The sequence below is a fragment of the Globicephala melas genome, chromosome 3 (assembly GCF_963455315.2).
Source record: "Globicephala melas chromosome 3, mGloMel1.2, whole genome shotgun sequence".
Lineage (NCBI taxonomy): Eukaryota > Metazoa > Chordata > Mammalia > Artiodactyla > Delphinidae > Globicephala > Globicephala melas.
In genome coordinates, this window is record NC_083316.1 from 161763024 (window position 1) to 161776285 (window position 13262).

Genomic DNA, 13262 nt, shown 5'->3' on the forward strand with positions numbered 1-13262 from the left:
CCCTTAGTGGCTAGGACTCAGCGCCTTCACTGCCTAGGACCCGGTTCAATCTCTGGTCAGGATCTAGAGAGCACAGATTCCACCTTCGGGGGGGGGGGGCGGATCTAGAGAGCACAGAGTCCACCTACCAGACAGCAGGGTTGGCTGCCCAGGACCCCGAGCCCAGTGCCAGACTGACCAACACACAGAAAGACGGACAAACGGATGATCCTTAGCCAGCTGACCACTCTCTTGAGCCTGCTCAGTGGGGCCTGGCCGCCCACAGGCTCAGGGAGGCCTGGACCCCGAGGCCTCCCGGCTCAGCCCCAGGCTGCTGCCAATGAGACCCAGTCTCTGGGTCAAGGGGCCCCAGCTTTCCCAGTGCCGTCCTCTGCCCTTGGCAGCTGGAAGGCCTTCCTGGGCCTGCAGAAAACTGGGCAGCTGGGGGCCGGCAGGATGCAGCACGGGCAGGATGTGGCCATCACTGTCTCTGCCGCTGGACCCACAGGAAGTGGCCCAGGGGATGTGCAAAGCCGTGCCCTTCACTCAAGCAGGGGAAGGAGAGGGCTGGGTTTCAGCGTTGATAGAGCACCAGCTGTGGCACCAGACAGATTTGGGGTCAACCCTGCATCCTTCACCTAAATGTCTCTGATCTTCCGTTTTCTCCCTCGTAAGATGGGGCATAAGCATCTCCCACCTGGGCCAATGCAAGTGCTGCCATCTTGGTCTCCCAGCTTCTGCTATGGCCACCCTGTCTCCTGAGTCTAGTTTTCCACCTAGTGGCCAGAGGGCATCTGGGAACACCTGAGTCTGATCACATCCCTCCTCTGTTCAGAACCCTCCATGGCTCCCACTTCACTCAGAGTGAACGTCCAAGTCCTTCCTGTGGCCCACAAGGCCCTGCACACAATGCCTGTCATCTCCTGCCCTTACCTCCTCCCACTCTCCCACTCTCCCTCCTCCCACTCTCACCCTCACCCACTTTCCTCCCGCCGCACCAGCCATCTTGCTTTTCTCCAGACACACCAATATTATGTGGACCTCAGGTCCTTTGCACTGGCTGTTCCCTTTGCCTCTAGCACTCCCCACCCCCAACATTCTATGGTTCCTTCTCTCACCTCCTCCAGGTTTTTACTCAGATGTTGTTTTAAAATGTCCCCCCTTTCTGCTTTATTTCTCGCTGTAGTTCACATCATCACCTAACAAACAAAATTGATTTTGTAGTTGCATTTACCATCTATCTCCCTCACTAGAATGTTTGCTCCACCAGGGCAGAGATTTTTTTTTTTTTTTTTTTTTTTGCGGTATGTGGGCCTCTCACTGTTGTGGCCTCTCCCGTTGCGGAGCACAGGCTCCGGACGCGCAGGCTCAGCGGCCATGGCTCACGGGCCCAGCCGCTCCGCGGCATGTGGGATCTTCCCGGACCAGGGCAGGAACGCGTGTCCCCTGCATCGGCAGGCAGACTCTCAACCACTGCACCACCAGGGAAGCCCGGGGAAGAGATTTTTATGTCTTGTTCACTTCTGTAGCCCCATCCCTGCTCTAGAGCAGAGCCAGACACAGTGGGCACTAAGTATTTGTTAAATGAATGAATGAATGAATAATAGTAGTACTTGCCTCCTAAGGGCTATTGGGCAGCCTGAATGGGAGGGGTAAGGGAAGCACTCGTACAGCTGCATTCAGTTGGCGCTCCATAAAGGTTTTGAAAATTCATACCATGTGTTGTTTATGGCCCAGGTTTTGGAGCTAGGCGTACCTAAGTTCAACTTCTGCCTCAGCTGCTGATTTCTGTGTGACACAGGGCAAGTGGCTTTCCTTCTTTATGCCTCAAGTCCCACCTTTGCAAAAGGGAGTTAATAATAGTTGAGAACTCATGCAAAGTGTTTGGCACCATGCTTACCAGGGTGTCAGTTCCCAGGACCCCTTGGTTTGTTATCCATTCAGCAAACCTTCATTGAATCCAGACCACTCAGTGGTATTGCACAGCCCTGGACCAGCTGCCTCAGTTGCCCCATACAGCCGTGCACACTGTACACAGCAGAGGGGACCCCTGACCTGGGATCCAGCTGTGTACCCTCTCCCAGAGCTGCAACTGTCCCGGGGGGGCACAAGGATGCTCTAAGGGCTAGCAGCAGCTGTGTAGTCTTAGGCAAGCAAGGGACTTCTTTGAGCCTCAGTCTCCTCATCTGTAAATGGGGATATTAATGGTTCCAGACTTGCAGCATTGTGGGGAGGAGGGAGTTCCTCAAAGGTGAGCAGCATGGGCCCGGCAGGGTGTTAGGATTCGGCAAGTGTTAGTTTTTGTTATGATTCTTGGGGCTGTAGCCATAAACAAGACGGAAAGAGTCCCTGCCTTCAGGTAGTGAATATTCTGGGAGAGAGAGGAACATTGACAATCCCCCAAAGAGACATAACAATAAATTGCTATGAGACCCTGGAGAAAGAGATGAGGATGCTAGGAGAAAGACTACCAGGAGGGTAACATTTGCCTTGGGGGTGCTTTTGAGGAATGAAGGATGAGTTGGAATGAGCTCTGGGAAGGGTGGATGGAAGAGAAGTCCAGGTGGAGGGCGCAGCAGGGACAACATCCTGGAGGCAGAGGCACAAGTTTGGTGCATTGAAAGAACAGCGAGGAATAGAACTACCATATGATCCAGCAATCCCACATGTCCAGGGCATATACCTGGACAAAACTAGTATTCAAGAAGATACATGCGGGCTTCCCTGGTGGTGCAGTGGTTGAGAGTCCGCCTGCCGATGCAGGGGACATGAGTTCGTGCCCCGGTCCGGGAAGATCCCACATGCCACGGAGCAGCCGGGCCCACGAGCCACAACTACTGAGCCTGCACGTCTGGAGCCTGTGCTCTGCAGCAAGAGAGGCCGCGCACCGCGATGAAGAGTGGTCCCCACTTGCCACAACTAGAGAAAGCCCTCTCACAGAAACCAAGACCCAACACAGCCATAAATAAATAAATAAATTTATTTTAAAAAAAAAAAGATACATGCACCCCTATGTTCATAGCAGCACTATTCACAATAGCCAAGACATGGAAACAAAATAAATGTCCATCAACAGATGAATGGATAAAGAAGATGTGTACATATATACAATGGAATACTACTCAGCCATAAAAAGAATGAAATAATACCATTTACAGCCACAAGGATGCAACTAGAGATTATCACACTAAGTACAGTCAGAAAGAGAAAGACAAATACCATATGATATCACTTATATGTGGAATCTAAAATATGGCACAGATGAACCTATCTACAAAACAGAGACAGACTCACAGACATAGAGAACAGACTTGTGGCTGCTGAGGGGGACGGGGGTGGGGGAAGGATGGAGTGGGAATTTGGGGTTGGTAGATGCAAACTAGTACATTTAGAATGGATAAACAACAAGGTCCTACTGTATAGCACAGAGAACTATACCCAATCTCCTGGGATAAACCATAACGGAGAATATAAAAAAAGAATATATATATGTGTGTGTGTGTGTGTGTGTGTGTGTGTGTGTGTGTAACTGAGTCACTTTGCTGTACAGCAGAAATTAGTACAACATTGTAATCAATTATACTTCAATCAAAAAAAAAAGAAAGAATAGGGACTTCCCTGGCGGTCCAGTGGTTAAGACTCCGTGCTTCCAATGCAGGGGGCTCGGGTTTGATCCCTAGTTGGGGAATTAAGATCCCACATGCTGCATGGTGCGGCCAAATAATTTAAAAAGGGGGACTTCCCCGGCAGTCCTGTGGTTAAGACTTCTCTTTCCAATGCAGGGGGTGCGGGTATGATCCCTGGTCAAGGAGCTAAGATCCCACATGCCTCGGGGCCAAAAAACCAAAACATAAAACAGAAGTAATATTGTAACAAATTCAATAAAGACTTTAAAAATGGTCCACATCCAGGAATAAAGACACAGACGTAGAGAATGGACTTGAGGACACAGGGAGGGGATGAAGTGAGAGAGTGGCATGGACATATATACACTACCAAATGTAAAACAGATAGCTAGTGGGAAGCAGCCACATAGCACAGGGAGATCAGCTCGGTGCTTTGTGACCACCTAGAGGGGTGGGATAGGGAGGGTGGGAGCGAGATGCAAGAGGGAGGAGATGTGGGGATATATGTATACGTATAGCTGATTCACTTTGTCATAAAGCAGAAACTAACACACCATTGTAAAGCAATTATACTCCAATAAAAATGTTAAAAAAAAAGTCCACATCAAAAAATAAATAAATAAAAAAGAAAGAAAGAGAGAAATAACATCGAGGAGACCAGGGTGGCTGGGGCAGTGATGGGGGGAAGGGCAGGGAGATGTGGAGGCGGGAGGGCGGATGGGGGGTGCAGGGTTTAAACAGAGAAGGGTCATGATCTGGGAGCAAGTTGATAGATCCACTTAGGTGGAGGGGATCATAGGAAGAACTAGCATTTACTGAGTGCCAACTGTGTGCCAGGCAATGAGCTAAGGGTTTTCTTTTTAATCCCCCCCAGGGATCCTGGAATACCACCCTTCCTATTGTCCCTCACCCTAGAGTGGTTTTCTTTCTTTTTTTTTTTTTTGGTTTTCTTTTTTTTCCTGGTTGAACTTTGATGATTTTACAGGTGAGAAAACTGACGTCCAGAGAGGTTGAGTAAGTTGCCCCAAGGCACACAGCCAGCAGATGGCAGAGTCAGAATTTGAACCCAGGCATGCATGCCTCTCTAGGTAGGATGAAGTCTCTGGCTCCAGATTCCACTGCCCTTGACTCATCTCCCTGCCTCTGGCCCCAGGTGCTTTCCCAGCTGGGCTGCATGGCTGTCTACCTCCTCAATCACCTCTGCTTTGACCACTGCTCCTCTTTCTACATCCCCGTTCATCCTCTGCAACAGCTGTGTGCCCGCTCGCACGCGCTGGGCACCTGTGGTCCTCTGGTGTTGGGCGGGCAGCCCAGCCTCCCGTCGCCAGGTGAAGGATGTCCACTGTGCGGGTTGAGGGGTGTCAGTGCGGATCAAAGGCATGAGCTGAGCATCACGAATGGACACACAGATGCATGCACCTTGGAGAGACGGGGGAAGACAGGCTGAGAAAGACGCCAACCTGGACCATGCACACTGGGTCCAGCAACCAGGGACGCAGGACAGCCAGACAGGTCTCCAGAGTCCTCACCCTGCTCCTAGGGACACCAGGCACAGCCCCACCCATGGGGGTGGACCACTAATAGTCAAAGTGCATATTTATTGAGTACTCACTGTTTGCCACGGCCTGCTCTAAGTCTTTGATAAGTACTAACTCATGTCAGCCTCAGAGCAGCCCCGTGACACAGGGGTTAGTAGCATCACAAAAGGAAACCTAAGTCCCAAGAGGCAAAGTCACTCACTCGGAGTCACACAGCAGTGCATGGCAGAGGTGGCATTTGAACCCAAGGCATGGTGGTTTCTGTTTTTAACCACCAAGCTGGACCTCTTCTCTCAGAATGAGTCAAAGACTCTCCCAGCTGCAAGGAAGATAGATGGCCCCACCCAGACTAGGAGACACAGTGATGACATGGTCTTAGCGATCCGGGAGGCAGACGGAGCTGCTGGGGAAAACCTGGGCTCCCCGAGTCAGAGGCAGGACACATGTGCCCCCAGCTGCCCCTCCTGTCCCTCCACCTCCCCCGAGTCTCCACACAGCACCATGCCCAGTGTGGCATTTACAGGAACCATAAAGGTTGGCCAAGTCTAGTTTTGTGTGTGTGTGTGTGTGTGTGTGTGTGTGTGTGTTTCCCCAATTGGGGTTTCCTGGGAGTGGGTGGCCCTGTGCTGGAGCGTGGGCATCAGGGGTGCTCCTTCCTCAGCTGGGCTCAGGGTCTGCAGTGGACGAGGGCAGCCTGGCTTTGGGCGGCTGGAACCAGGGCCCTAGCAGATGGGCCCGTCTGGCACAGACGCGGGGACATGTGGCGCTGTCAGGGTTGCCTCCAAATGCCCCCCGGAGCGCAGGGCGGGGGCTGGCCAGGCCCCCCTCAGCCTTCTTCCTGCCTCAGGAAGGAAGGCCCCAGGTGAGGGGAGCAGGAGGCGGGGACCCGAGGAAACAGATGGGCCAGCGGGGCGTGGGAGCCTGTGACCTCTGACCCCACAGGCCTGCACGGAGGGGTGGGAACAGGCCAGGCAGGCAGCTCCCAAGCCCCTGCTCCAAGGGCCCTGAAGTGGGGGGTGATCACCAGGGGCCCACAGAGTCGGGGGCATACTCTCCCTCCTCCCTCCAGGGTTCTGTGCCAACCCCGAGCAGTGTCCGAGTGGGCAGCTCAGCCCTGGCACCGCGAGCACCCCTCTCTCTGGCAGGCATGAGGCGCCTGCTTTCTCCCCCTTCAGCTGTGCCCACCTCCTGCCAGCCGGGGAGCCAGCTGGGAACCTTGGTGACAGGGGGGCCCCCAGAGTCCCTGCCCCCTCCCGGGCAATGCCAGCCGGCCCCCACCCCCGCCACCCAGGCCCAGTAATGGGTGGGTAATGAGTGCTGGGGGAGCGGGGGAGGGGCGGGGAATGCAGGTGCCACAGGCGCTGGCACAGGGGCCGATAATCAGGTTTGCCAACGCCATCTGTCACCGCGCGAGCATCTGGGGCTCAAGGTGACCCTGTCACCCTCAGTTACAATTACGAGTTTGGCATCTGTATTAAAGCCCGCCAGCCGGCCAGGCGGGGTGGGGGGGCTGGGGTGGGCATGAGGGTGTGCGGTGAGCCCCGTCCCGGGGGTCCCGTTCCCAGGGGCTGCGTGGCTGCCAAGGCACAGGGCTTCTCTGTGCCTGGGAGAGTTCGTGTGTGTGTGTGTGTGTGTGTGTGTGTGCGCGCGCGCCAGCCTCCACAATTCTGTGAGTGAGCATATCTGCGTGCAGGGCTGGGAGTCATGGGTTTTTGTGTGTCTCTGGGCGTGGTGGTTGTGTGTCTGAGCTTGGGGATGGCCAGGGCTGGGGGGCAGCTCTGAGATCATGTGGGTACACAGATGGGCATGTGTTCATGTGCTGGGAGAGGAGCGTATGGCAGTTCCAGGTGTCTTTGGGTGACGGTGTGTCTGGGTGAATGCATGATGGTGTGTGTGTGTGTGTGTGTGTGTGTGTGTGATTGTGCATGTGTATCTGAGGGTGTGTGGTGCTGTACACCTGATGGTCACAGGCTGTATGTTTGGGTGTGTGGGTCTGTGTATAAGATCCCGTCGAAGTGTGTATGTGTGTGTGTGTGAATGCACAGGGGCAGCAGCTGGGAGAGGCTCTGTGTGGTCACTGCAGGGCTCCTCTCCTGCCCCTTTAGTTTGTTCCTGTCCTCAGCAACCCTTTTTTTTTTTTTTGGCCACGTCACGTGGCCTGTGGGATTTTTTTTTTAGTTCCCTGACCAGGGATCGAACCCGGGCCCTGGCAGTGCCAGCGCCGAGTCCTAACCACTGGACTGCCGAGGAATTCCCGCTGGGTCCTTGATTCTAGATTCTGGAGGATGGGATCTAGATGTTTGGATTGTGGATGGCGGACGCTTGGACCTGGATTTTAGATTCTGGGTTCGGATTCTAGATCTTGGTATCTGGGATCTAGATTCGGATTCTAGATCTTGGTATCTGGGATCTAGATTCGGATTCTAGATCTTGGTATCTGGGATCTAGATTCGGATTCTAGATCTTGGTATCTGGGATCTAGGTTCCGATTCTGGATTCTGAGATCTGGTTTTGGATTCTGGGATTTGGATTCCAGGCTCTGAATTCTGGGTCTGGGTCCTCGCTGCTGGACCTTGGCTTCCCGTCTCTGGGTTCTGTGTGTTGACTTTGGCCTGTCCTCTCTGCCCTTCTATTCAGACAGGGCCACTGGGCTGCCCACCATCTCCTGCACACACACCCCACCCCCTAACCTGATGGGTGCAGATAACATGCATGGCCACCAGGGGACACCCTTGGTTCAGATTTGGGCCAAGCTGACCTAGACACAGAGGAGTTAGGGGACCACCCTAGCCCGGATTGACACGGCTCTTTGAGGGGGGACGGGGACAGGACTTCACTTCCCTCCCCACCCCTCCCAGTGTCGGCCGGTGACTGATGTCTGTCAAACATGGAGAACTGGACCCAGCATCCCCATAGATACCAATCTGGATCAAGGGACAGGGTGCCCAGTCAGTGGGGCAGATTGGGCAGAAGGCACGTGTGTGTCTGTGAAGGTGTCAATGAATGTAGGGAAACATCTGTGCATGTGTGAGAGTGCACTGTGTGTCTGGAGTGGCCACATATAACAGCGTTCCCATGGAGCGTGAGCCTGTGTGGTGGTGTGTGGCCATGTGTTACGGGGACTAGGTGTCTGGCAGGATCCTCATGTGACGGCACATCTAGGGGCCGTATCTATAACTGTGAGTGCCACTCTGGTGTGGGGCACTAATCCCTGTCATATGGGTGTGTCTGGCTATGACCATGACTGGGTCACTGGGTGGCTGTGGGTGTATTTGTGGGTGTCACTGTGCTCGTGAGGGTGTCTTGGAGTGTCTGGGGGAGGGTTCCCGAAGACTGGGACCCTGTGTCAATGATGTCTTGTCAGTTGGGGTGTGAAGATGTGTAGGAAAGAGGTGTGCCTTCTGAGAGTGTCGAACCAGGGAAGGCGTGTGGTCCAAAAGGGGGTCGAGAAGGGACCGAGGTGGGTGGGACCAGAGGCGCTCAGAGCATTTCCTTCATTTCTTCCCTAGGTATGTCTGACCCTCGTTCTCACTGGGTTTCTCTACGGCAGCGTCTCTTCCCACCTCTCAGCATCTCTGACTTTGTCTGTGGGTCCTGGTCCTCTGCCTCATCCTGTTGCCAGGCACAGTGTGCTCTGTGGGTATTGGCTGGCTGGTCCTGTCTCCCACTCCAGCCCTTCATCTTCCATCTCGATCTCCAACTCTGCCTCCCTTTGGCCCTTTCCCTCTGTCCTTCCTTATTTGTGCGTTTCTCTTGCAGGTCTCTCCCATCTCTCTTTCTCCATCTCTGTCTCTCTCTCGGCTTCTAAGTGTCTTTGCCCATCTACAGCTCTGTCTCTCTCCATCTCTTGTCTCTCCCCGTCTCTATCTCTCCCAGTCTCTGCCGGCTCGAGTGGGTCCGGGCGGGTCCGGGACAGCCCGGCCCGGGCGCCGCTGCGAACAATGCCCCATTCACGCGGCCAGCCAGCGCCATGGCAACGCGCCCGCCCCGCCCGCCCCGCGTGCGGGCCGCTCGTGCCAAGAGGATGCCATGGTTACGTCAGGCGCGTGCCCGCCCCGCGCGCTCGTGAAGGGGCCGGGCCAGCAGGGGGCGCTCGGCGGTACCCTCTGCCTGGAGTCAGGGCTCCTTCAAGGGGCCTTCAGCCACTCATTGCCTCAGTGTCCCCTTCTGTAAAACATCGGGGATGGGTAGAGTGAGATTCTGTGTACTTCTGTGTGTGTGTGTGTTTTCATGCCTGTGTGTGTTGGTGAGTGTGTAGTTTGGGTGTGATGGTGTATCTTGTGTTTGTGGTCTTTTGACGGTGTGCCCTTGTGTTTGTATGCCTGGGGTGTGTGTGTGTGTGTGTGTGTGTGTGTGTGTGTGTGTCGGTGGTTTGGGTGTGATTATGTGCTTGTGAATTCATGTGACAGTGTGTGTGTCCGTGTTTGCATGCCTGAGGGGTGGATGTGAGAGAGACAGAGAGAGATGGTGGGTGTCTGTGGTTTGGGTGTGATTCTGTGTTTGTGATTATGGGTTCGTGTGATAGTGTGTGTGCCTGTGTTTGCATGCCGTGTGTGTGTGTGTGTGTGTGTGTGTGTGTGTGTGATGGTGGCTGGCTCCGTCGTTGGGTGTGGTTGCGAGTTTGCGTGACGGTTGTTTGTGGGTCTGGGGGTCCGTGTTCACAAGCTCATATGTGCCTATGCGTGTACTGGGTATAGGTTCCAAGGACTGCCAGGGCTTGGCTAAGCGCCCCCTCACCTGAGGGCCTCCTGGCGCAGAAGGGGGTGCCCAGCTGCCTGGGACCTCCCACTCCCCACAGGTTCAGGAGAGCCCCAGCTGATGAATATTCATCAGGCAGAGGGGCTGGCACCCACCGCCTACAGCTGCGCGTCTATTAGCCCCCCTGCTCTCCAGGCACCAACTGCAGTGGGGAGAGGGGGTAGCAGCGTGGGCCTCTCCCCGTCTCCATGACTTGGGGGGCTGGAGGGCTTCCTAGTGACTACTGCGGGGGTCATGTCAGTGTGCCTCGCTGCTTGTTGGGATGGCTACGGGACTGTCTCAACGTTGTGACAGGCATTGGGGAGAATGACTGTTGTGTGACAGGATGTCCTTGTCACCGTGGTGTGGCTGTCCCCCACTGTTTCTTTGTAGCTCTGTCCGGGGACTCTGGGCAGTGCGAGATGTGTACCTGTCACCTGCAACAGTGAGATGCTGAGTGCACGTCATCAGAATGTCTGTGAGCAGTTCTGCAGTGGCCTGTACCTGCTGGCTACCTGCTCTGTGACCATCAGGGTGTGTTGTCGCGTTATTGGAGCCACTGGCTGGGTTCAAACATTGCTCGAGGGGCAGCTGTGCACCACACCCTGGGAATGAAGTGCTCAGAGCTGCTTCCCCTCCTTGTGACCTAGTGGGGCAGTGACTCCGTGTGGCCACGTGGCTAACACAGCTGAAGGGGCACCCGGACCGGGTATGTGAGTGTGCCCCTGCTGGTCAGACACTGAATACAGTGTGAGGGTCAGCGTGTCAGGGTCAGTGTGAGGATGTGTGAGACAGTGTGGTTGAAGGCATGTGTGACCAGAATCCTTGAGGCTGTGATGGTACTTCTGTGTGTCACAGGGTGGCTGGGGGTGTGACAGGCAGGGTTTCTGGTTGAAGGTGTGACAATGTGACTCTGTGTGTGGTTGAAGGTGTGACAGCATATGTGACAGTGTGGTGGTGTGTGACAGTGTGACTGAAGATGAGACAGTGTGGCTGTGTGTGGCTGTGTGATTGAAGGTGTGATGGTGACACTATGTGTGTGACAGTGAGTGTGTGATGACATGAGCCAAGGGGCTTTGACTGCCCCACCCCCACCCCAAGGCTGCACAGGGAGCCCGGCTACACCGCCACACACAGCTACACTGTCACATCGTCAGCAATGCTGTCACATCCAGCCGTGGTGTCTTACCTTTGTGCTGGATCGAGGGGCCTTGTGACATGGGACTGGCAGCCGCTCAGCCTGCGGACACACGCGGGCCTGAGACGGGGGATACCTGGAGACCCAGTGCCAGCCGGGGCTCTGCCTTGCTGCTGTGTCTTCCCCCTGCAGGCTGGGCTGGGGAGTGGCCTCCAGATGCGGTGGGGATGGGGGCGAGGGGGGCTCCTCTGGTCTGGGGGACTCCAGCTTGGGCCCTGGTATGTGGCTGGGTGGCCCCTGGTGCTCAGCCAGGGACACAGTGCGGCCGGCCTCACCCCCCTTGATACCCACACCCTGGTCGGCTGGGTGGTGGCAGCACACAGAGGCCCCATTCAGGAGCCAGGGCCAGGTTTCCAGGACGGGTGGGGTGGGTCTCCAGCGGGCTGCAAATGAAATGTTTCCCCAGCTCCTTCCCTTGCCTCCAGATGAGCGTTAGCCACAGGAAGCCCTGCCGCCTGCCTGTCCTTGGCGCTAGCCACGCTGTGCTGCTGGGGCACGTGTGAGTGCGCGTCTGTGCCACCTTGTGCACAGCTGCGGGCTGGCCTGAGTATCCCCATTTGTGATCTGGGGATGCCTGTGTGTGTGTTTGGGTGTCAGCGTGTGATCAGTTGTGACCATGGACGATCCTGTGTGTCTGTGTATATGTGATCTGTGTATCTTTGTGGCATCCTGCGTGTGCCACGTCTACGGACGATTTTGAGAACATCTGTGTACGTGACTCAAAAGGTCTGTAACACTTTGTGTAATTGTGTGACTTTGTGTATACCTGTGTAACTGGACTCAGCGTATGAGTCTGGGAGTCTGTGTAACTGGGTTTGTCTTTGTGAGTCAGTGTCAATCCGGGTCTCTGTGGGGGAGGTCTATGTGATGGCGAAGGTCTTTGTGTGTGACTGGAGTGTTATTGGTGTTACTCTGTGGGGGAGATCTGCGTGGGATTCTCTCTGCAGCTGTGTGCTTGTGTGTCCGCGCACTAAGGGTGTGCGACAGCATTTCTGGGTGATCCTGTGTCTGTGTGTGATTATGGCATTTTACATGACCGCCCAGAGGAGGAGGAGGGTCTGTATCTTTGTGTGTCTGAGCATGCCTGTGTGTGTCTTTGTGATTCTGTGTGCACGTGACTGTAGGAGTCTGGGGGGGGGTGTGTGTGTGTGTGTGGCATGGACGCAGGTGCCTTGACAGTGGGGCTGTAACTCTTCACTCCCCACTACAGGTTCCCAGCCCAGGGAGGGGGCAGCGAGCGCAAGGCTAGGACCCCAGCCTGGGCACAGACCATGTCCTCCAGGCTGGGCAGGAGAGGCATAAGGCCCTCTTGGGGAGTAGGGATCCCCAGTCCTGCCAGGAGGGCCTGGAGCACCCCTCCCCGACCCTGGCAGCACCCTCAGCCTGGCTCTTGACTTATCTCGTGTACCAGGTGTTCGTCCTCCTCTGCGGAGAGGCCTGCCCACCTGCCCCGGAGCCCAGCACTGCCTGGCCCCACCTTTGGTGGCCCAGGACTTGGCTGGTGGAGCCCAGATGTTTTGGTACCGCCTCCCACTGCCCCCAGCATCCCGGCTGGGTAATGCCATGGGCCTGGTGCCCACTCCTCCCTCCTCCTCCCCCGGCACACCTGCATTGTAAGAACACACCTGCTGCCAGCCGCAGCCAGGTGGGCAGCCCTGGCAGGGAGGAATGTGGGAGATTCCAGCTGTGGCATCCCAGCTGTACACAGCCCCCCGGAAACACCCTCCTCCCCTGTGATTTCTTGAAGGCCAGGTGTGGTCCTAAGACCTGGGCTGGTGGGGGGAGGGGGGGCCCGGGTGTCCTCCACAGCAACCCCTCAGCCTCTCTGTAAAAATCCTCCCAGCTGGCAGCTGTGGAGGGGGGAGCAGAGTGGATGTGGATGTGTGTGCATGGCGTGGGGGGGTGTTTGTTGTGGGTATGGGGGTGGTCTGAGCAACGTGGAGAGAATTCTGAGTGCGGATATGCTCATGAATATGGGGGAAATGTTTTGTTTGTGGGAACATGGATGGATGTGCGAGTGTGTAAGGAAGAGAGAGGGGGTGTGTGTGCACACAGGGAGGGTGTTGTGGCGTGAGGGTGTGTGAATGGAAGGATGGGTGTTGTGTGTGTGTGGATGAATGGAATGCGTGTGTGAAGTGGGTATGGGATGCTGGTTCAAGCAGAGCCCAGGCTTGGCGCCAGAGG

At 55.5% G+C, this 13262-nt stretch overlaps 1 protein-coding gene across 1 annotated transcript; it reads left to right on the forward strand.

The window, feature by feature from the left end:
- The first annotated feature begins 204 nt into the window (after positions 1–204).
- DAND5 (DAN domain BMP antagonist family member 5) lies at positions 205–4988 on the forward strand. The gene is given in 5 exon segments (XM_030880397.1): positions 205–458; positions 460–529; positions 4759–4835; positions 4837–4939; positions 4941–4988. Coding segments are annotated over 5 exon segments (552 nt in total).
- The last annotated feature ends 8274 nt before the right edge of the window (positions 4989–13262 follow it).